Source organism: Malus domestica, chromosome 12 (genome assembly GCF_042453785.1).
Source record: "Malus domestica chromosome 12, GDT2T_hap1".
NCBI lineage: Eukaryota > Viridiplantae > Streptophyta > Magnoliopsida > Rosales > Rosaceae > Malus > Malus domestica.
In genome coordinates, this window is record NC_091672.1 from 7,684,090 (window position 1) to 7,707,875 (window position 23,786).

The window sequence follows — 23,786 nt, forward strand, 5'->3', positions numbered from 1 at the left end:
TAAAATAGCCCTTTCATACAGTCCAATATAATATAACCCATTACTGTTGAGTATTTGTAAAGAAGCCCTTCGTTTAAATAACCACCCTAAATACACCAAAATTTTATAATTACGCGATTTTTAATTCTTATTTTAATTTCGTTATTTTTAGAATTTTAATTACGTAGTTACAAAAAGTTTAGGAAACTTTAACAAAAAGCTTCCGGTATTGTTCACTTTAATGAAAAACCACATTTTTACACTAAAAAAAATCAATCTTGGTACTATTCGCTTTACCTTTTATTTTGTCCTTATCATTAAAACTCAAAGTTTTTAAACCCTTTTCATTGGTTTTTCTTATAATATAAGCCACAACTATTGAGTATTTGCAAAGAGAAGCCCTGGAGTTTAATAAATTGCAGATAAATACGTGGTGGTTATTTACAGGAAGGGCTTCTTTGCAATTAATTGCTAATTGTGGCCGTATCGACTTTGGTTTTACAAAAAGGGGCTATTTATTAAAAGAGTGGTATTTTAGCCAAACTCCCAATAAAGAAAGGAAACAAAGGTACAAAAGTGCCAAAAGAGAATTAGAGACGCAGAAAAAGCCCATGAGGAATTCATTTCTGTGACGAGGCCCACAAGATGTCAACTCAGGTCTGTGCTTTCTGCTTTCCATGGAGCTCTCTCCTTTCCAAAAACCACTCAAAACCCTAATCCCCAATTTCACTATGCCCATCAATTTCCCATCATTACCAACCTAAATTTAATGTCTTTTTCTGTTTAATTTGATGAATAGGTATTACAATTTCAAACTTGGTTTTTATAAATTTCTTTTTTTGAACTTTGAATTAAAAAGTTGGCATATAAAAATTTCGATTTTCTTGTTATTGTTGATGTGATTATGGTTGCTAAATTAGTTGTTTGAACAATGATTAGGAGGAGGTTAAGATGAGCCAGCAACCATCGGTGATCCTTGCAACGGCTAGCTATGATCACACTATTCGGTTTTGGGAGGCCAAAAGTGGCCGCTGCTACCGTACCATCCAGTACCCTGATTCGGTTTGTTCCTCACTTCCTACTTTAATTGTTTTGATTGAAGAAAGAAATGATCATTGTGTGTGTATGATTTTGTGCTATGAATTATGGATTCTGGGTTTTAGTAAAATGTTGCTTTGAATCCGACTGAATTAAGCAGAATTAGTTGGATTGAGTTTTGTGGAACGGAATGGTTTCGTTTGTTGTAGGTCATTGAGTTTCCTCCAGTTCATAGTCCATTGGTTGTGTTCTCTGAAACGATTGTGAAATTTCTGATGGATTTACTTTCTTTTTCTTATTTGATTTATTTATGCTGGATCTGACTTTCTATTTTTTCATGAGCATAGCAAGTTAATAGGCTTGAGATTACTCCAGATAAACGCTTCCTGGCTGCCGCTGGAAATCCTCACATTCGATTATTTGATGTTAATACAAATAGCCCTCAACCGGTTCGTCCTTCTCACGCGTTAGTCTTGCTTTTGTTTGCATCATATTAAGGAGGGGGGTGGGAGTGGAAAATCTTGGATGCTTTATATTAGTTCTTCTATCAACTTATGAGCCTCCTCCTTGTATGACTGTGTAGGTGATGAGCTATGAGTCACATAGTAATAATGTAATGGCGGTAGGGTTTCAATGTGATGGGAACTGGATGTATTCAGGTTCTGAGGATGGTACAGTAAAAATTTGGGATTTGAGGTAATCGCTGCCAACAGATATATAAGTATAATATATATATATATATATATGCATACGTGTGTGCTTGTTTTAATCTGTATCTCATTAAGTTTTGTTCTTGTATTTTATATGATTTAGACTTATATGTTGACTTAATTACAGAGCCCCAGGTTGTCAAAGGGAATATGAAAGTCGTGCAGCTGTTAACACTGTTGTGCTTCACCCGAATCAGGTCAAGCATTGTCTCTTCCTTTCCACCATAGAATAAATAAATGTTGCTAATTCACTATCCGGTTTTACTGTTTTCATAACTTCTGAAATTATTAAGAAGGAAAATGAAAATAAGGAACACCTTGCAGTCTGTAATAGTTTTGATTGTTTATCAAAGATGTTAACATTTTTTATATTCGTTTTTACAGACTGAACTAATATCTGGGGACCAAAATGGCAATATTCGTGTTTGGGACTTGACAGCAAATTCATGCAGCTGTGAATTGGTATGCTTCATTTTGCTGCACTTTTGTATCCCTATTCATCTTCTACTATTCAAATTACTAAGCTAGAAAGAGGTCCACCCTGTTTTCAGCTTGTAATAACTTCAAGAGGTCCGTTAGTGAGTGTTTTCCGGAAACCAATATTCCAGAGCTTTGGTATGTCACTAGGTGAAAGGAAGATCTAAATACGCGAAATCATTAGACTAGTGCAATTGTTTACATAACAACAAATAAATTTGAAAAAATATAAAGGAATAAAAATAAATAAATGAAAACGTAGTGGTGTCCTGTATGCAAGAGTAGATGGTTGGTGGAAATAGATTTTTGGATAGTACTTACCAAGGATTAGAATGTGAATTTGTGGTGCTAGGAGAGTTTATTACTCTTGATATTATATATTTTTCATATGAAGCTTACTTGTTTTATCTGTAGCATCTTAAGGTTGTACATGATAAGTTTAACATTGATTTTTGGACTTAACCTAGGTTCCAGAGGTGGATACAGCTGTAAGGTCATTAACAGTTATGTGGGATGGGAGCTTGGTTGTTGCAGCAAATAATCATGGGACATGCTACGTTTGGCGCTTGTTGCGGGGAACCCAGGTAATACTCTCATCCACTGGATCCATTATCTAAGGTTATCTTCATATCATGGTTAATTCATTTTGACGTCAAGTACTTTTTCTTCCAGACAATGACAGAGTTTGCACCACTTCATAAACTGCAAGCACACAAGGGATATTACATTCTTAAATGTCTGCTTTCACCTGAATTCTGCGAACCCCACAGGTTTGATTAGTGAAGGATATTGACCTCCTTTTTTTTTTCTAATCTTTTCGGGTTCAAATAATATCTGCTCTTTCTTTGTCTTCTGTTCCTACCTGATTGAGGCAAATAAACTTTTTTCTTTTACTGTATACTTCTGTTTCGGTTCACATGATATCTACTTTTTTATTTTGCCTTCTGTTCCTAGCTGTTGTACTTGCTGTTGTGAGTTTTTGGCATAATCTTTATAAGCTTTGTACTAGTAGATACTTGGCGACTGCCTCTTCGGACCACACTGTCAAGATATGGAATGTAGATGGTTTCACATTAGAGAAAACTTTAGTAGGTATGTTTCTGTAACATTCTTCAAAAGTGCTGATTTCAGTCTGCAAATTACTCGATAAACCCAATGGTTACTGAAAAATAGCCATATTATAAATTGATCTTTTACTGTTTCTTTACATTCTAGGTCATTCACGATGGGTTTGGGACTGTGTTTTCTCGGTAGATGGTGCCTATCTTATAACAGGTATTAGTTTCATTTCATAAGACATGAAAATTATGAACGTGCCTGTCTTTTGATGCACCATGTAGAGAGGAATCTGCTTCTAATTAAGGATTTTGACTAAAGTTCTAAAGTTCAGTTTATACATGTCATTTTTCAAACCCGGATTTGGCAGTATCCATCCTTTTGCTGTCAATAAACACTATCAAAGTCGTTTTTTCAACACATAACTTGCGTGATAAATTAACATTTATATTCATTGTTTCCGTTCTCCTTTCTTGAAAAGCAAAAAGGTGACAATTATATTAGGAAAATTATTGAAACTAATATGACGACGACTGAATAATCTATCATCCATCCATGTAGCTTCCTCTGATACAACAGCAAGGCTTTGGTCCATGTCCACCGGCGAAGATATCAGGGTGTATCAAGGGCATCACAAAGCAACCATTTGTTGTGCACTCCATGATGGAGCCGAACCTTCTGCATCTTGAACCTCAGTCGTCCTCAGCTCATCTGCATGCATGGATGCCCGGAGCATGCACGCGTTGCCGGCTACAAGCAATTTCTTTAGTGTTTATAATGCAATTCGGAGTTTCATAAAAGCGATGTGGTGCTACACTATCTTCTTTCATGCAGTTATTTCCGACCTAATGTGCATTATGTGTATTACTATTGTAGCTGAAAATAATGATGTATACAACTTTCTTTGGAATTCTTCGACACTTTGTTATATTGAAACTTATCCCGTGTCATCGATTCATCGACATCCAGTGACCGTAGTAAATATAAACAATCTCTGGTTTGCTGTTCTGCCTGTTTCTTTGCTTATGCGGACGAAATATTTAGTACCAAGTGGATTTATGGATGCGTCATTGACAACACAAGAATTTCATGTAAAAGACAGCCTACGAGATATCAGTCAAACGCTCATGTAAGTGAAAAGCTAACTTGATTGTCAAACGAATTTGAAATTAAAATTTTGAATTTTCGGAAGTTGTGATGTCAAATTTTTTTTAGGGTTTTTGGCTGAAGGGGTCAAATTTTGACGTTTGATTGTTGAAATGATTCATTTTAAGCATATTCTCGTTATATCATCATTGTATCGTTGATATGATCGATACGTTCAAATGTCAAAAGTGAATCATTTTAGCTAATTACCAAAATTTTAATGAGTTTTAAAAGGAGCTGTTATTCACACTCCAACCCGCAGTTTTTAGAAAATTGAGTGAAAATTCTAATTCGGAACTAATTAAGTACAGAAGTTGAGATTCGTTCGAAGCAATTAAAACTACAAGGACAAAATTGAAACCAAAGTAAAACTACAACACCAAGATTGTTGTGTCCACTAAAAACAGATATCAGACAGTACGTTCTGGAAAAAAAAACAAAACATAAGACAACAAACGAGCCCTGTAATGACATGCCAAGATAGGCGCACCGACCAAAATTGTGTTCATATGAAACAAGCTCAGATCAGATCTCCGTACGCTAAACCTCTATCTTCTGCATCAAATCAAAACATCCAGTGCCTACCTTGACTGGCAATCCAAGACAGATCCTCGAGGATGGCGTTTCCAAGTCATCCGTCTGCCCGTGATATGCTGCTTCGACAATGAACTTAGAAGCTGTCTCAAAAGACATTTTATTAAACGGAGATATCGACTCTGCTATGCCTCCAAATCTATTCATCGGTCGATAACCACCCGAGTGAGTCATGTAGTCAGCTATAAGCGTAAGGTGCCTAATGTTGACTGATATCCCGTAAGACTTGAAAACGTTCATAATTTCTCTGATGATAGTTTCCCTGGCGGCTTCAACTCCGTAAGTGTTCAGCATGGCATGTATGTTGTTGGAATATAAATACCTGACATCAAGAACATCTTGCAATTTCCAAAATGTACGGAAATCCACTCCAGTGGTCTGCAGAGCTGCCATCTCCTTTTTTTCCTTGGATGAATAACTTTGTTTATTCTCAGGATCCTTTCCGTATAAGAGGACTTGATTTTCGTCACAAGTTATTTGTTTACAGTCATCAACACTGCCAGATCTTTGCATACAAACCTTCTGGGCTGTCTGCTGAGCAATCTAAATAACAAATTCAAACAGTTTTCAACACGGCTGAAAGTGAAGGTATAACAACAAAATAAATAGGTACGCCGAACGGCACATCTAATAATTATACTCATAAGTTGACGACATTTTTGTACATGCTCTTTTAACATTTCTATAACTTTATTAGGGCAATGTTTAAGTTGATGGAACAATCCAACGTTAGCTAATGGCAATAAGGGGTGACGGCTGTGGGTGTTATGTACGCAAGTTTTCTAATGAAAGTAAGTGGAAGAGTAAAACTGAACGTACCTGAGCCAGCAAAATATGAGGTTCATCGGTAAATTTAAAATGGACCTCAAAGTGGAACCCCTTCGCTGACACAAATATTGACCTGTCGGTATCTTTTCTTACTAACTGAGCTCTGATCTTTTTCTTTTTAATTGTGGCTCCTGATTTGTTCTTTTTCTCCTTTGACTTGGTCTTAAGTAGGTCTCCAGCCTCTTCTAAAGGATTTGCAGGCATTTCATCAGTAGCATCTACAACCTCAATTGCACCATCCTTACCAGTTTCAACATCATTCTCCTCATCATTATCTGCATCATTTTCGACTTCATCTCCATCTGTCAGATCTCCATCTCTCACTTCATCTTCACATCCATCTTCATAATCCATCTCATCAAAAGCTTGCAGCTTTCGCTTTTGTGCATCCATACCAAAATCCTCGGCCCCTTCACCATCGTCTGCACCATCATTGTCATCGTCTTCTTCCTGATGTTGATGTCCGCTTTTAGAAATATTTTCATCCATCTCATTTGATGCCTTTTGTGGTGCATCAGTGACATTTTTTATACCACTAATTTTGGAAAGCAAGAGCACATGACTTTGTATGGCATCTTCCAACGCCCTAACAAACATAACCTCTAGGATTTCCTCCCAATCTTCTGATATATCTTGAATGATGTTTTGAAGATGTTCAGGTATGTGGAGTTTCATTTGAAGTTTATAAATACGGCAAGTTTCAAGACCCTGAAGGACAAATGGCAACAACGTAACTTCCATACTCTCTATTATGTCTGCCACAGTGATCTTCTTCAACTTATTAGCTAGATGCTGAGCTTCCTCCCTGCACATAACAACAGAGTGGTTCAAAGTCAATAAATACAACAGAGTGGTTCAAAGTCTATAAACGTTTCCAAGTGACAAAAAACAAGAGGACATGAAAATAATTAAAGTTCAACAATTGGATAACGCAATCTCAGCGGGGTTTAGTGACAGTAAACACTGAGAAATACATAAGCTCTGCTACCGAGAACAAATCTACAAGGTTTTTCTTTCTACCATCAATAAACACCATTTTCGGGCCCCTCCTTAATCATAGATGAGGCAATCCTTTTCCCTGCAAGGACAACTACCTTCTTATATTTTTATCCCAGAAACCTCTTCCAATGGTCCATTGTCTATAAAGTAAAAGTTAATTTGAGTTTTTCAAGTGCAAGGAACTTTTATAGAACTACTAACAACAGATGAGATGCATATTTTAATATTCAACTCAAGCAAAATAAAGTAGGTTTGGCATATATGAGTATAACTACGTATCACCAACGATAGCTTTGCAATAAAAGTTGCATTGGAGTTGAGACAAAATGAAGCCTTCCCATAACCTATCCTCACTTTAACTATGACTTGGAGCTTTTGGTGAAAATAAGATTTTTACATAGCTTGTGGCACTCCCTTTGAAATTTATAAGAATCAATCCGTAATGTTGGAAGACCATTGTATGCCACTAAAGCTCAAGGGAAAATTCTCTATGTTGGCAACCAGCAATGGTTTACCGCACGGAATGTTGGGGAGTCAAGCATCAAAATGTGCAAAAGATGAGTGTAGCAAAGACGATGCTTCATCGGATGAGTGTGCACATGAGAAAGGGCAGGATTGAGAACGAGGATATCCAAGGTAAAGTAGGAGTGGCATCAATTGAAGTAAGATGAGAGAAAATAGGTTAAGATGGTTTGGTCCGTTTGGACATGTTAAACGAAGACCTACGTATGCTCCGATAAGAAATGCTCTGGGCAAAGGGGGTAAAAGAAGACCTAGGAAGACTTGGAAGAGACTTCAAGAAAAATATTGGAGTACTTGGAGCTAACGCAAGACTTGGCGTTGTAGGATTCACACAGCCGACCCCACTAAGTGGGACAAGACTTTGTTGTTGTTCTTGTTGTAATCCGTAATTTTGGAAAATATTACTTCAAGATGTACAAGAAAATACATCAATGTACACTATGTTCAGTTATCATTAACAATAAACTATAAAAATAAATAAATAAATAAAGGCAAAAGTGGTGCACCACAACCAATTAAGGACTCACTTTGATCTCCTTTTTCGCAATGGACATGTCATAACCGGAGTCTTAATCTCATTTGCAGCTGTCATCAAGATCTCTTGAAGACGAGGGATTCCAAGTGTCACATTCATTTCACCTCTTCCAGCAAGATGGAAAGTATTCAGTCTGAAAACAATAAGCAAAGGATACATATCAACATTAATAAAAAAAAAATCATGGTTCATAAATAAAGCACATAACTAGACTAATTTCATTGTATCATAAGGCTAAAAACCAGATAAACTTTTACATTTGGTCTTCTTTTCTGAAATAAATGATTATTGCTGAGAAAAATAGGATTATAGAGGAAGTGATTGGCACATCAAGAGACAAAATAAAAAGTCGAAACAGAAACCTAGCTAATGTAAAAGCAGCTACTACCAATAGGCTCCAAACAGCATTGTTTTAAGCAAAATGTGAGCTAAAGGGGTAAAGTGAGCTAAAGTGACTTTTAGGGGCATCACAACAGGTTTCAGGGGGAAATAGAGTAAGTAACATTCACTCTAGAAACAGAACAGCAAAACTATGTAGCCATTTGAATAATAAACCCCGAACCAATGAGCAGAATTCAAAATGACATGGAAGAAAACTTGCGTCATCTGAGTTGAAGGTTCTCCTACTGACTGAGCAGCAAGAACACCAACTGGTTCTCCAGGTTGAGCAAGACTAGAGAGGTATTTATGCTCCATTAACTTCAAGAAATCCACTTGGCTGAATAAGTTATAACTTTCCTCCTTCAAGGACAAATCATGCACGAACTTCTCTGCTTTATACTTGAGAGCTGAAGGCAGCTCAGAAATGTAAGGATCAGATTTGTCGATTTGTCGATGGAATTTGTTCTGGAACATTTCTTTATTCTGAGAAAAAAATAGTCAATAGATAGCAAATAAATAATTGAAAAACAGTCCGTACGGAAGCTTATGCATAATTGAATTTACGGCTGAATAAATAATTGAACCAAATTCTTACAGCTGCCAGGGAGTCAAATTTTTGTAGGAAGCTTGTCAAATGGACATCAACACCATCTTCTCCATAATAAAATTGAACAATGGAACCGTCAGCATCACGGACAGTATGGTCATAACAAACTTTTAGGCACTCAAGATTTTTTATTAGGCACCTTTGCAGGTACCCACTACGAGATGTTTTGACAGCTGTATCAACCAACCTAGCAGTATAAACATCATAGTTAAAAAAGGGGAAAGAAAAACAATCATTCAAATGGTTACTAAGCACACAGTACACCTTAGGTTCTAATTGATTGCCAAGTAGAAAAGGGGAAAAAAATTGCTCTCCACCTAATGTACTCCTAAACCTCAAGCAGGAGGCGGTGGTGACCTACCTATGTTTTCTACAGATGCTATCTCATCCTACCTGATATACTGCACACAACCGCGCAGAAACACCCCATGCATGCATAAGTCAAAGTGATCCTATTATGGAGGATGAACTAATTCCACAATACAAGTGAAAATGTCTGGTTTGTAAGAGAATATTTTCAATAAAAATTTGCAATAATGTCACATTGCTTCCATTTACCAGTCAATGGCATCAAAATGAGTTTGAATTTCTCCTGATGGACAGTCTGGACTACAAAAAATTTGATACTAGGATTCTCAAAATAATTATCCCCAATTTTCTTTTTTTGAAGAAATCAAATTATACGTGCACCAAGTGGCTGAAGGAAAAGTTTAAAAACGGGGAATCAATAGTTGCTTCCTTCTTTTCTCCCACTTCCCCATGGGAAAAAGAGATTGAGTTTATCAGTCATAACTCAATAAATTATTATCCGTCTGCTTGATCTCATCTATGACCAAAAACCAGAGTTTAAACCTTTCTATTCAGTCATAACTCAAGACAACTGCACGTCAGTTACAAATGCTGTGTCATAAAGCTTTTAACTTCCATTAACAAAGAAACAGCATCTTATATTTTTGTACGACAAAGGTAAAAGGGAAATGAACAGAAAGGATGATCATTTCTCCAAAAGATAACCTAGACAAGGGTTGAGAAAAGAGATCTAAATTACCCTTCACGACCAGCCATACAATGAAAATAATACTCCTGAGGCCGAAGACCGGTAAGAAAACGATCAATAATAAAGCCTCCAGATCGAGATGACCAATCCCATGGGTGAAAGCACGGTAAGGTCTTTCCAGAAACCATTTGAGGCACCCGTTTGCCTTCTAGCTCTTGCTGACCCAAATACGAAGTTATTTGTTGGAGGTTGGCCTAATCAAGAAGGTAAAAACATTAAATGCATAGGTGCAAAATTAATTTATAAAGTTTCTCGAATAATTCTACCAGAAGAATTACAACTAATAGCTTACAGATGGTAATGAGTACACATTAGGCAGTTCAATTTGACCATAACTACCATACAATGTTGCTCTGAAATGGCTTACATAATACGATGGGACAGGGAACTACAACTATCCAAAAACTAAGATACGAGTACCGCAAGAATCAAAGCAATAATAATATATAACTATATATTTATATCATACAAAATACAATATTATATATAGAACATATTCTTTCTTTTTTCCGTTTCTCTTTATCATTTTTTGTTTGCCTTCAAGTTACTCCTTGACGTTTTAAAACCACCCAAACATCATTTAACAAAGAAAAAAAATTCAAAAAAATCTTTAAAAGCACCCTGAGCTGAACCCTTTTTCGTAAAAAATTTTACAGAACAACCCCTTCTGTATCCTATGCAAATCAAGTAAGAATCCAGGTCAAACTTTCCAAAAAGTAAATCAGATATCAATTTGTAGTGTCCAATGCATACCCATGTGAATTATCATCTTATCAATATTGAGTACGCCATACCTTTCTTTATTCATGCTTCATAGCTATCATATATATCTAGCATATTATTAACATTTTACATTGCTTTGCACATGATGTTGAAAATAAAATATTAAATAATATTTTATAGAAACTATAATAAAAACCATTAACTTATGATCAGGATATATACAGGAAAAAAAAGGAAACGTGGAAAAAAATCACTTGGAATTAATGCATATATGCATATATTAACATATTATACACAACCTACAAACGTTATCTACTTTATCAGGTGATGCTTATTTCTTATCAGGAAGCACATCTTGTAAGGAGGGAAAAAAACATTAAAATTTTTCAAGTGAGAAACGCAATTTAAAGTTCAATATATTGAGTCCTGCTCTCCTAAGGTCTTGATTTTGAGGACCTGTGAGGACCAAATGCATATTAGCCACAAGACTGTATTAGTTTAGATCCAAAGGCTTAAAATTTTTGACAACTTAATAAAGCAAAACAAGAAAATGAGCTTTCTTATGGTTCGTGAATTTTAAGTTGGTTTTGATTACGTTGTCAAATATTTTAAGCATTTGGATGTAAACTAATATAATCTTGTGCCTAATATGCATGTAGTCCTCACAAGTCCTCAAAATGAGGACCTTAGGAGAGCAGGACTGTCTATATATCATCCTTAAATGGTTAAATAGTTTTTATGAACGTGACTCAATATGTAAAAGATTTATTAAGATATTGATTAACTATGACATGGAATACATCCCTTGCATTTTCATACTAGTAACTTGAAAAATCGTTAAGGTACGTTTATCAAATAAATGTCTTAGTGCATTCTGTCATGCCACCTAGATACACCTAATTATAGTACTGTCAAAAACATAACTTACTCTTTAGTATTCTAATACTGCACTATCATGCAGCACGTTACTCATAAAAAGAATAAAGTATGAAGTTAGCACTAGAAACTTACCACACTACCTTTAGCCCCAGATGTGGTCATAAGATAGATACAATTCTTAACGGACGGTTTTGATAACCCTTTCAACAATAATTGTTTGAAGACGTCAGAGTTGGAGGTCTTGTTATTAAGCTGACTAATCATTCTCCTATCCAAGGCTGCCAAGGCAGATTCTCCATTACTCCGTATAAATTTTTCAATGTTCAATTGCAGTGCCACTAGATCTGCAAATTTCATCAAGATATCATGCATCCGTTAAAACAAATGAACTGAGAATAGTGGGGGAAAACACAAGGTGTAAAAACTTAAAAAGAAAGACTGATCAGAAATTATAGATCTTCATTTCAACAAAGTTTTTCTTCAGATTGAAATGCTCGTCCGAATAGACGATAATTTGATATTGAATGGCATTTTAAATTATTCGAATTGAAGCTACCCTAGTAACTATTAGTACCGCTACCATTTTTCATAAGAAAAATCAGATTAAATACTCCGATCTCCCATGTTTTAACTGAAGCTGAAAGCGAAGATACTATATATATTAGGTACAACAATAACATATGTATCTGCAGTTCGAATATGGGCTTAGTCTTGACTATGGGGCTATAGAGATGGGTAAGTTGGCTCAGTTTGACTGATTCTGTTTTAAGAATGAGATAGCTTGGACTTCGGTGTCAAAGAAATTACGAAACCTTAAGAATTCCAGAAATGGTTGTTATTTTCAGGAAACACATGTTCTATGCGTGCATGAGATCAACAAGAAACCTTCTACTGTGTTGACCGTTAAAGGTAAAATCGGATTAGAAAAGTGATGAACTTGGAGGAATGAAAAATATCAGAACATTCTGAGAAGGCAGAGAATGGAAGCATATGTCAAGTGAGCCTAGATCTCTCACATTGTACAATGACCTCACAATCATCAACCTATATATGTTTTTGACAGAAATGTTTGCTACAGAACAATGGCATACCTTTTCTTTTATCATCTTCGACCTCAATAAAATCACGGAAAACTTTTTCACCAATCTCTTCACAACTTTCAAGTTGTTCCTTCATTTTTGTGTCTTTGCTGGGCATCACCAGAAGATCATCAACACCACATGTGAACCCATGCATCTGAACCATACACAACATAATGCAAGCTTATATAGTTGCTACTTGCTAGAGAAAATAAATTAAGGGTTAACATGAAATAAAATTAACTACATAACAGCAAAACAAATATTGAACCCAACTAACCTGCAAATAAACAGTAAATAAACGACTCAATACAGAAAGCAATATTCCTGCAGCATCTGAGCCATAGAGCTCCTGCACTGTATGGACCAAACCATAATCACCAAACTGAGCCTTGTCAATCACACCGCGCACCAAATTGTTTTTATAGATTAATAAACTGTTCTCATCTACAACCCCCGTGTCCTTTGATTTATCGTTATCTACTTTTTTGTCTGGTTTCTTCTCCTGTGATCCACATTCATCAGCTTGTTTTCCTTTGCTTCGTTTCTTCTTTTTCTGTAGTTCCTCTTCATCAAATTTCTCTTCTTCAAGATTACAGTTAAAAAAACCACGTGGGATTTTTGCATCCTTTTCTACAGTAACTGGCGGAGAACCCCTAGTAATATGATTTAGCAAGGCAGTGATGACCTGGAAAGAAGAGAGATTGAGTTTTAAAATCAAAGTCCAGGAACATCACAACAGTACTATTAACATACAATAAATGAAACAAAAAGGAGAACACAGGTATACATTTAACAACCCAAGGACATCACAAAAAGTTATGCATTCAAAAATCTAAAATTCAGATTTCAGTGGAAGTCACATTTTGACTTTTCTGCTACAAATTTGCTGAGTAAATTTAAAATAACCTGTTTTCCAGTCCAAAGACGCTCTGGTTTCCAAATAGCAGGAAGAAGGGGCTGCATTGTGCCTTCAATGTTACACATGAAAACCTTTTGATCTGGTTTTCCAGACAAAGCATCTGACCGACGGGCTGAAACACATGAACTATAAAGAAGCTGATTAAATTCCTCCCAGCGCAAAAAGGTATCCTTCTTTGTAAGGAGGACAGCACTTATGACATGGTCCTGAATTTTCAAAAGAATAAACCATAAACAATTATTTAAAGATGCGTTGGTGCAACTGCTCAAGATATAACAAGTACTTAAATATTTTCTTAAAGTTGCATATCAATTACCACAATAGTTTTTCAATACCTGAATCAAGGCTCTAATTGGATCACCGCTGGTAGGCTTTACATACTGGTTATTTGCATTTACGATATTGTAAGCTTCTGCTCGAGAAATTTCATCTTGTGGAAAATGAACATTCATTTCATCACCATCAAAATCAGCATTGTACGTACTGAAACCACGACATTATATCAAAACTTGCCAATAGATTATAGACGCCAAAAACAAATTTCAGGTAGTGAATATGTAAACAACTATTATATGGATGCATGTGTTTGAAATATCAACCTGCAATTTGCATAGTGCATGCGAATTGTTTTCTCCCCCTTCAATACACGAACTACATGCGCCATTATACTGGGTTTGTGAAGTGTAGGCTGCAATATGAAACAGAAACCAACTAAGCACTCAACCACAAAACTAATGATTAATCAAATTATAATCCAGAATTTACATTACATAAACAATATATTTTAGAAGAAAAGAAAAGTTAACCTAACAAACTTTTGATGTAAAGGTTAAGAAACTATAGTCTATACCACATCAATTTGTTATGTTTAATCTATGAATACATACAAATATTTGAATCTATATAACTATTCACCGTGCATGTTGCATTGTGCAATTGTAGAATTTATCTTATAAATAGGTGCAACAATATATTATCTAACATAATACCTTAATTATTTATTTAATGCCAATCTCATTATTTTCGTATAAAGCCTAGCACCATAAGCGTTTAGCTTCAGTGAAGGAAGACAAACATTTATACATAAAGCCCCAATGTGACCACTTATTGAAAATGAACAAACATTTAACTATTAGATAATGCTCTTTTGGGCAAATACAAAATTTCTTTCCTTTATATGTAAAAGGAAGACAAACAATGTAAGCAATTTATCCACTTATATGGTAGCACAATACCAACTGCTTCATACCATAATGCTTATAATCAGCCTGGATATAAAACTCCTCATCACAAATATATGCATAGGACATTATACATACGAAAGTCAATGAAGCAATACCTGTCGATTGACAAGCACAATGTCCCCATCTCGCAAGTGACGAAAAACAACTTTGTTTTCATAGCTATTATCAGATCCTTTTCCGTGTTGTGTAGCAAGCCCTTTTGAAGAAGGTAATTTTCTTGCTGTTGAAATGCGTTCTCTCCGGTTTTGTCTCAACATCTTCACAGAGGACTTATCCACATACTGTGTAGCTCCAGGATGGATTTCAGGACCGTTGACAATTGCATTCCTCAACTTGTCAACATTCCACGGAGTAACTCTCTGCAGTAATTTCAACATCAATTTAAGAAGAAAACATTGATGCTCGTCCGAAGCTACAAAGCCAATAGTAAACCTTACCTCAGGATATGTTAATCTCGTTGCAAAATACGGAGGAATTCCAATCTCATTAACAGCTAAATAGGGATCTGGGGATATGACAGACCGACACGCATAATTAACCCGTTTGCCCATCATTTTCTGCCGGAACAGGCCTTCCTTCTTCTCAAGCAACTGACATATTCCAGGATCTGCATCTTTTTGACCTTTACCTAAATAGAAGTTCAAAAGGTCACTACTTAACTGCTACAGACAGGGAATAATTTGAAAGATCATGAACTAATTAATCCAATATAGTGTAAAAAAGGAAATTTCTATCATCTTGTAAACCAAGTGGTCATTTTCAATTGTCCTGCATAACAGGTGGTGGGTCCCATTTCCATTGGTATGAATGCCAAAAGGCAAAGTCAGTGAGATATACATGGGATTTGCAGCCCTCACCAGCGCTTTGGCTTTTGATAATTTCTGGCTGCATTGGAGAGATTTGCTTGGATCACTTTTTGGCCTTGACTAATCGGTTACCCATTTGGGCTGGTGGTTGTCATATGTCAGAAGCAATCTAATAAGGACTGGACTCATTAGATAGGATATCAACAGTAGGACCCACTATGTCAAGCCCTTAATATAAAACATATTGACACAATGGACAAGAACTCAAGGGAGGTTATCCTACTTAAAACAACAATCCTACTCACTACCATCCTCAACAACCTCGTAACTACCACCATAACCCATCTTTGACCCCTAATTTTCCCACAGATAATTCAATTCATCACCACTCGCATTCTAAAAAATCAAGAACCATCAAAAGTGTGAAAATCAGGGGCCACACATAGCCTTGTTGAGCCACATCAATCACGCACTTGACACTTAGCATCCATATATGATATCATCTTGGTATGATTGAAATTATCATACTAGTGCAAGATGCCTTAAATTTCTCTCTTCTCCTCCTCCTCGTTTTTCTTTTGATTTCATTTCACTCTTTCCTCACACTATTTCTATTTGTTCCTCGTGAATGGGGAATTGAATCAATCTTTGTCATAACTTTTCACACCATAAATATTTTTCTTTTTTTGGTTATCCGTATCATACCGTTTTCCAGTATCTGCCTATGGTTCTGTTTTTACACTTCTACTCTATGTTGCACCACCAAAAGATGAAAGGGTAAATTACACAAAACTAACTCAACTATAGGTCGAACCACAATTTCATATCTCATGTTTTAAACATTACAATGTCATACCTCAACTTATGAATTCGTGCAATGTTAGACCTCCGTTAAATTTTCTGTCAATTGAGTCATGAAATGATGACGTGACAGGAGCGGTGCCCAACCCTTTCCCAACTAAAATAAAAAATCAAATAATAATTAATAAATTTTTTTTTTTATTTAACAATTAAATAAAATCCTCTCTTCCTCCATCACTCCCTCTCCTCTCACTTGTCTCCCTCCCTCTCTCGCTACTCTCACTTGCAAAAATGGCAGCCATGGCCAAACCTCAGCACACCAGCTAGCTTTGTTTCTCACTTGCAGAGAAACAAAGCCATGTCTGACGCATCCAAGAAGATCACCACCTGGAACTCCACCTTTCCCAACTAAAATAAAAAATCAAATAATAATTAATAAATTTTTTTTTTATTTAACAATTAAATAAAATCCTCTCTTCCTCCATCACTCCCTCTCCTCTCACTTGTCTCCCTCCCTCTCTCGCTACTCTCACTTGCAAAAATGGCAGCCATGGCCAAACCTCAGCACACCAGCTAGCTTTGTTTCTCACTTGCAGAGAAACAAAGCCATGTCTGACGCATCCAAGAAGATCACCACCTGGAACTCCACCTCTCGAGAACCCTAACCCAAATTCCAGAAATAAAAAACCCCCTCATCCACTCCAAATCTCGATCCTCACTTCCATCAAACATCATCTCATTGTCTCGTTGCCAGAATACTAGTCGTCATGGACAACTTATAGATCATAGGTGACTGCAGATCATCTCGCCGGAAAATAGGGAGATGGCACTACAAGCGCGACTAAGGGAGGCGGAGGACTCGAGGAATCTGAGTCCCTAAAATTTAAATTTGAATCCATAAACCCATAATCTCTAAATCCATAAAATCTTTCAAATCCTAAATCCCTAGAGGCTAGAGAGCAGACATGAAAGTACCAGAAATTGAAGCGGACGAACAACGGAACATGCCCAAGAATTGAAGATTTAAAATAGTCGGCAAGGGACGAATCGCACAACACAGAAAGGCTTGAGTTTTTGCGTCTGTTTTTTCTTATCTGTTCTTTAACCCTCACGCAGTACTGCCGACATTGGTTGCCGCATTTCGTCGAGCACCGGGTTTGCACATGCCCGCTGCCCAGAAAACCAAGGGGTCATCCATGGCTCTCCCCAGCCATCTTCCAAAAATCCAAGGTGTTAACCGACCAACCTTGAACCCTCGTAGATCCCCCATCCATGGCTCTCCTATTTAATATACAGCATCCGTTTGAGCCATAAGCCAATCCCTAATTTAATTCTCCATTCCATGTACCAGAACAAGCAGAGAAGAAGATGGTGAAGAATTCGACCAAAAAAAGAAAAATGGTGAAGAAGAAAAAAAAACGATGAATCCCGTACCAATACCAATTGTATTTTTTCAATTGAATTTTATGATTTTTTACATTTTTAAATAATTAAATTTTCTTAATTATCAATATTAAATTAATTTTGTAATCCAATTGGGTAAGGGGTGGACCTCATGCTTGCCACAACAACATTTAATAGAAAAATTGACGGAGGTATAACTTTGCAACGAATTAGTAAGTTGATGTATGACATTGAAATGTTTAAAAGATGAGGTATGAGATTATTATGAGACACAAAGTTGAGGTAGTATTATGTAATTTAACCAAGATGAAAATATAAGTTGGAACATGAAAATAAAACAAACAGAAAGCAATGAATTTATATAAACAAAAGAAATAGGAAACTCTAGAACTAAATATTAAAACACTTAACAGAGAACTTGAAATACACATTCACTCACCAGTAGCAGTTTTGCTATTGTACATCACATTTATGTACTCTTGAAGATCCCTCCACTGCCGAATTGTCTTTGAGGGGTCGGACTTGGTAACAACAGACTCTTGCAAAGAATTATTTGCCTGCACCACCTTACTTAATAAAACGGTTTGAGGATGCTCCATCACCTAAAATGTGAAAACATGACCAAACAGATAGAATTCAGAGAAGGAGGTGGGACATAAATCATTGTATTACAGACTTGCAGTACTACTTTCTCTATTTTTTTTTGTGTGGACAAGAGTACTATTTTCTCTAAAGGAGTTCCATAATTCTATTATTTTCAACTTAGAAAGAAAAGAAGACGCTTTCCTAAGAAAAGGTTCCATAAAATGCACAATGACAATATAGCACGTGGCGCATGAACCAAGAAAGCCAGAGGAGGGTTGAAGGAAAAAAAACAACTTAAAATAAAGGTAAAAAATTCAGCAAAGTTGTTCTTAAGAGCAAATCAATTTTGAGCTTAAGATTGGTAGGTCTATTAAATCAAACCCACAAAACTGCCTCTTCAACTGGACTACTGTCCAATTACCGAAGGACCCTTCAATCACAAAGATTAACTCGAAACCAATTGTCAAAGCGTGGAGAGGCCCAAAGATCTTTTAAGTCTTAAGCAAGACTTCCATTTCCCAATGTGGGATATAGTTTTAATGAAACAAATAAGTTTAGAAAGAGTGAGAGAGTCCCTAAAGTAAAATATACGTACAGAATCACCACCCTTGGAAGGAGGACGAAATTTGATTGGTGGCACAAGTACAGTCTCTAAGAAAAACATAGAGTGACCTGCTTTTCTTCCAATTCCATGGCATTGGATATCACCAATAAAAGAGCAGAACTCAGCTTCATTTTCCCACAAAAGCTTTATGATGTCTTGAACCTGAAAGAAATGAGCGATTGTAAAGCTCTTCCTTCCTAATAAGAATTAAGTTTTATTTTGAATGTCCACATAGCATAGACTTTGATCAATGACAGCAATTATAGGTTAACCTCACTCATATATCATATCATAATGTTATTGTCATGCCAACACTGGCATGGAAAATACCTGTTTTGGTAATAGATCTCCCGACAAGGAAGTTGTCTGATTAAGGAACTCACTTGGCACTTTGCTTCCTTCTCCATTGTGCTTTTCCATATCATTATTGTCAACATTTTCATTCTCATCCCCTTCATCTTGACCAGTTAGGGGTCCCACCAGGTTGCACCCTCTGATAACATTTTCTCTCGCATTTTCAGCGCCACTCTAAATCACCAACACATAAAGGGGAAAGCTAGTTATAAATACAATATAAGGCTGAGAAACGTGTAAATTATACTATATATTATAGGCCCATCCATGTGTTTAAAGACAGAGATAAATAGATTGGTAATTTGGTAGATATCATCTTAGTTCAATATATATATATAGCAAAGGATAACTAAAAAGTACTCAATACCTGACAGAGAAGAACATTATAATCAAATCAAGAAGTCTATATTTTACGCCACACAAGAAGCCAATAAAAATGTGTTTGTAACTGATGAAAAGAAAACAAAGGAAAATAAACAAGAAGCATAATAACAATACAATCTTGTTTTCTTTTTCTTTTTTTTATAAAAAGTCAAAATTCATTAAAAAGAGAGAGAACGTACAACAGAGGGGGGAGGGTGCACCCCAGACCCAGCTAAAGAAACAACAAAACAAAACCCAACAGAAACAAAACAAAAGGACAAAACTAATTAACAACAGCATCCCTATTAGAATAAATAAATAGCACCAGTCCTCAATATTTAAAGAAACTGAAGCCTGTGAAGAATCCTAAAAATACACTCCCATTAAAAATCCACATCTTCCAACTTAGGCCTTTAAGAAATCTCCTATTTCACTCCATCCAAACAACCCAAAGCAATTTCAGTACATCTCACTGACCTAGCACCAAGCCCCCTTTCCTTTCTCCAAAAGACATAGGCTTCTCCAAAGTAATGGAGCACAAGATTCAGGGATTCCCCAGCTTAACCTTGTCTCCCTAAACAGCCTTGTCCATAAAGCATACACAACTGGACAATGGAGCATAAAACAACAATAGAACCTAAGAACCAAGAACAAGAGAACAGTCAAAACACAGAATTGCTTTCATACACTGAAAGGTCCCTTTCTCTTTCCACACCTTTTGTTCTTCTTTTTTACATTTTATTTTTATTACATGAAAATTTTAACTTAGGACGTCAGGGCCCTCTACCGTCACCCCATCAATCCCATGCCACATGTGGTAACAATAATGGGCAAGATACTAGTGATATGACATTTCTAGTGCAAGTGTACCTTTCTCCCTTTGTTTTAAGATATATACTAGTGACTTATTTGTATAGGAAACACAAACTTTTTTTCAAATAGAATGAAAAACACATGAAATCAATGCATCTCTGGTTAAACATAAAAACTAGAAAACTATAACAAATTATTACAACTGCATCCCTCCAGCAAAAGATAAGTGAAATTAAAGGGAATATCAAAAGACTCTGGTGTTGAACCCATAAAGACGCCAAAATATCTACTCTTTCCATAGAAAACTCACTTCCTCCACCTTATCTTGAACAATTCTACTATTATTGTCATCCAAACAAACAAAACAGTACATCTCCATCATAGCGGCAGCAACTCCCATAAAAACATCAACCAACAAAGAATATAAATTTGAGGCAAAACAGTAGTCCAAAGAGTTGCACGCCTCACAGCAACCTTAGCAAAATTTTAAGAACTGAAAAGGCAATGCAAAAAAAAACCAAATAAATAAACCATCTATAACCATCAGCATCAAATAAAACATGGATGATGAGAGGAAGGTGCGTGGTTTCCTGGCTGGAGTATCTCGTAAGTATTATTGTTCTAATGGATTGCCAAATATACAAAAATCTAGAGTTTTAAGGGACACCAAACTTCCTAATCATATTTTGGTTAAGAAACCTTCAAGGAATTGCCAAACCTACAAATATCTTCAGTTTAGAAAGTACACCAACCCTAAATCCTCTTAGAGGGCTTGAAACCAAGCCACCTAGATTAGCTTTAACTGCCCACTACAAAGAAATTGACATAGATTAAACTTATCCCAGGCTTAGTATCCCCGGATAGACCCTATAAAAGAAGATGAGTCATAAGGGCAAATATCTTTTCTAACACCAAGTGAGCCGAAAATGTGAATTACAAGAAAATAAAAGAAACAAGGAAACTCTAAAAGCACGAATACATGTTTGATGAGCCTAACTAGATTCAGCAATACATTATTAATCCAAAACTACCCAAGCCGAGATCTGGAAATCCCCTGCTGTTCAAATTCTACCTATATTAAGAGATAAGGGAGCAAAGGAGTAAGGGAAAATACTAGAATTATAGATAATGAGTAAGGAAAAGAACGCAAATATCATTCACCATACCAAACATCTTCCAAAACCCTTCCCAACCACAAAACAGCTGAAAAAATGAACAATAACCTAAGAGATATATTTCCAAGGACATTGATGCCTATGGATAAGACTATAAACCTAAATTTGCAAACATTGTGGAAAAAAATAGATCTGTCTCCACAAATCAGCATAGACTTAGTTGAAAGAAGTTTATCTTATGTTGAATAGGGTAGACCAAGAGCATAATTTACTATAAGCCAAAGTTTTTGTTCCACTTTCCACTCCGTCAGTGTTGACAATTTTGTGTGTTGAGAAAAGTTCATAAGGCAATCATCAAAATTTGGAAAAATGACTGATAAGACTCGCAAACAAAAATTATAAGTAAATTATTCATATACCGCTTTTCCACCATAATCTTAAAAATTGATAAAAAAAAAAAAAAAGCATGCTTCTCCTTTAAAAACTATTTAAGCAGATACTAACAGATTATACATATCTCCTATAGCAGCTTCAAGCACAAAGCATGGAAGATCATACCATTTGAAACCATCCAAAAGTAGGTTTGATGATTTTGGGATTCTTCGCCTTGCAATTGTTGCAGTCCTTCCCTTGTTTCGGCAAAGCCTTATCAAAAACAGACATTAGCTCCGTAAACTGAAGAGAAGTCCATCCTTGCTGCTTTGCATGCTTGTCACTGTGACTATCTCCCTCGTTGTCTAAGTATTCACTAGGTGAGTCAGAATCCAACATTTTAGCCCCAACGACGTCACCTTCCATTATGAGTTTTAATTGGGAAACAGCTTTCTCAACCTTAATCAACCAAAAACATTACAGAAGAGAATGGTATAAATTAGGGTGGAAATGGTCACAATATAAACTTCAGAATGCAATAAAATTACGGAACGGCACAAAAGACTATAGCCTCAAGAAACTAATTTATTTTCATCAAAGTTCAGTTACATGTGTTTGGTCTGTCCGAAAATGGTAGCAGAAGAAACACGTTCTTTGTAGAAGTTTGAAAAGAGTATTGAACAGCAAGGGATTATAAACTGGCAACGCAAGGTCAATATGACCACAATGACCCGGGCAATTACGCGACTTCTCACCACATGTTCCGCAACTGCATAAAAAATGAAGAGCTAAATCAATCAACTGTAAGTCAAAACATCAGGAACTCTTTTAACTATGACAACTTCACCAACAAAAATCAACCATTTAAGGCCTGCTTGATAACTATTTTGGCTTTTAGCTTTTAGATTTTGTACAGTGACACCGGAAAAGTATATGGGATAAATGAGGAATGAAAAAGGGTGAATGAATGACGGTGGAAGAATTGTTAAAGGGATGTTTATGGAGTGACACGCAAAATGAAAACCAAAAACCAAAAACTGAAAACAATTTTATGTTGTTTTCACTTTCAAGTTTTTATTTTCATATAACCTCCTTCATTTCTCCCCCCATTCCTCCTACCGCGTCCTTTCATCCGTCTCCGTTCCTCATTCCCTCTTTATATACTTGGCCAAAAATAAAACTACAAGATAAAACACACTCCCATTTGAATTACATGTTTGCACAGTATAATCCAAACAATGAAGCTAACAAAACGAATACGAAAATAATGCTAAGAATGGCATGAAAATTGGGGGTACCTTTCGCCAGGTTTGTCATCAATTGGGCCGAGTGCCTTATCATATAGCCCACCGGCCACGGGGTTTCCTAATTGAGTAAGGAGAGATGGGTCGGTAACCCTCAGAAAGCTGTGCTGTCGCACCTCCTCGTCAGTTAAGAAAGCAAACTTAATCGCCTCAGTGGACGCCGTCGGAACCTGCAATTAAAGCTCGGATTTTTCAGATAAATTTACGAAAGAATTAGACTTTCCCAATCGACTCAACGCAAAAACTCCACGACCCACAAATTAAAAATCGAATACAATTCGTATACAGACATATATTCTAGAGAGAAAAAGAGAGGAGAGAGGGAGATACCTCTGAGGAAGCCATGGCGACTGCGGCGAAAGTGGGCGGCAGAGGAAGAAGAGGAGAGAGGAACGTTTGATTTTAGAGAGAGAGAAAGAGAGGGTTTAAGGGAGGGTTTTGCCGTTTCCTACTTTCCTTTCTGATTAGGGGTTTTTTCCTTTTCTTTTG

The 23,786-nt window shown here is 36.2% G+C and overlaps 2 protein-coding genes across 3 annotated transcripts; one reads left to right on the plus strand and one right to left on the minus strand.

Moving 5' to 3' along the window:
• Positions 1 to 507: 507 nt before the first annotated feature.
• LOC103454362 (target of rapamycin complex subunit LST8) lies at positions 508 to 4,222 on the plus strand. Of its 2 annotated transcripts, none has more exons than XM_008393957.4 (11): positions 508 to 636; positions 919 to 1,041; positions 1,365 to 1,466; positions 1,601 to 1,713; positions 1,855 to 1,924; positions 2,112 to 2,189; positions 2,672 to 2,788; positions 2,877 to 2,974; positions 3,217 to 3,296; positions 3,420 to 3,479; positions 3,822 to 4,222. In XM_008393957.4, the coding sequence occupies exons 1-11, from the start codon at positions 625 to 627 to the stop codon at positions 3,947 to 3,949; spliced, it is 981 nt and encodes a 326-aa protein (XP_008392179.1). In that variant the 5' UTR covers positions 508 to 624; the 3' UTR covers positions 3,950 to 4,222. The 2 variants fall into 2 exon arrangements, with proteins under 2 accessions (XP_008392179.1, XP_028946314.1); XM_029090481.2 differs by having other exon boundaries at positions 562 to 778.
• A 446-nt stretch (positions 4,223 to 4,668) lies between these two features.
• LOC103454361 (DNA-directed RNA polymerase I subunit 1) lies at positions 4,669 to 23,786 on the minus strand. The gene is made up of 21 exons (XM_029090480.2): positions 23,628 to 23,786; positions 23,292 to 23,467; positions 22,603 to 22,762; positions 22,180 to 22,452; positions 19,307 to 19,504; positions 18,968 to 19,138; positions 18,227 to 18,389; positions 15,214 to 15,404; positions 14,872 to 15,135; positions 14,132 to 14,220; positions 13,868 to 14,015; positions 13,520 to 13,738; positions 12,891 to 13,298; positions 12,623 to 12,767; positions 11,664 to 11,875; positions 9,921 to 10,123; positions 8,861 to 9,059; positions 8,486 to 8,748; positions 7,877 to 8,017; positions 5,820 to 6,633; positions 4,669 to 5,543 (listed from the first exon to the last, which is right to left on the minus strand). Exons 1-21 carry the CDS (start codon positions 23,640 to 23,642, stop codon positions 4,947 to 4,949), a joined length of 5,049 nt encoding a protein of 1,682 aa, XP_028946313.1. The 5' UTR covers positions 23,643 to 23,786; the 3' UTR covers positions 4,669 to 4,946.

Bases quoted from the DNA above. Each gene is read 5' to 3' on its own strand.
- LOC103454362 (XM_008393957.4), top strand. The intron at 1,042-1,364 runs GTTTGTTCCTCA...TCATGAGCATAG, and splicing joins CCATCCAGTACCCTGATTCG to CAAGTTAATAGGCTTGAGAT. The intron at 3,480-3,821 runs GTATTAGTTTCA...CCATCCATGTAG, and splicing joins TGGTGCCTATCTTATAACAG to CTTCCTCTGATACAACAGCA.
- LOC103454361 (XM_029090480.2), bottom strand. The intron at 19,139-19,306 runs GTATTTTCCATG...CATTTCTTTCAG, and splicing joins GAGATCTATTACCAAAACAG to GTTCAAGACATCATAAAGCT. The intron at 8,018-8,485 runs GCAAGTTTTCTT...TATTGTTTTCAG, and splicing joins GAACCTTCAACTCAGATGAC to ACTGAATACTTTCCATCTTG.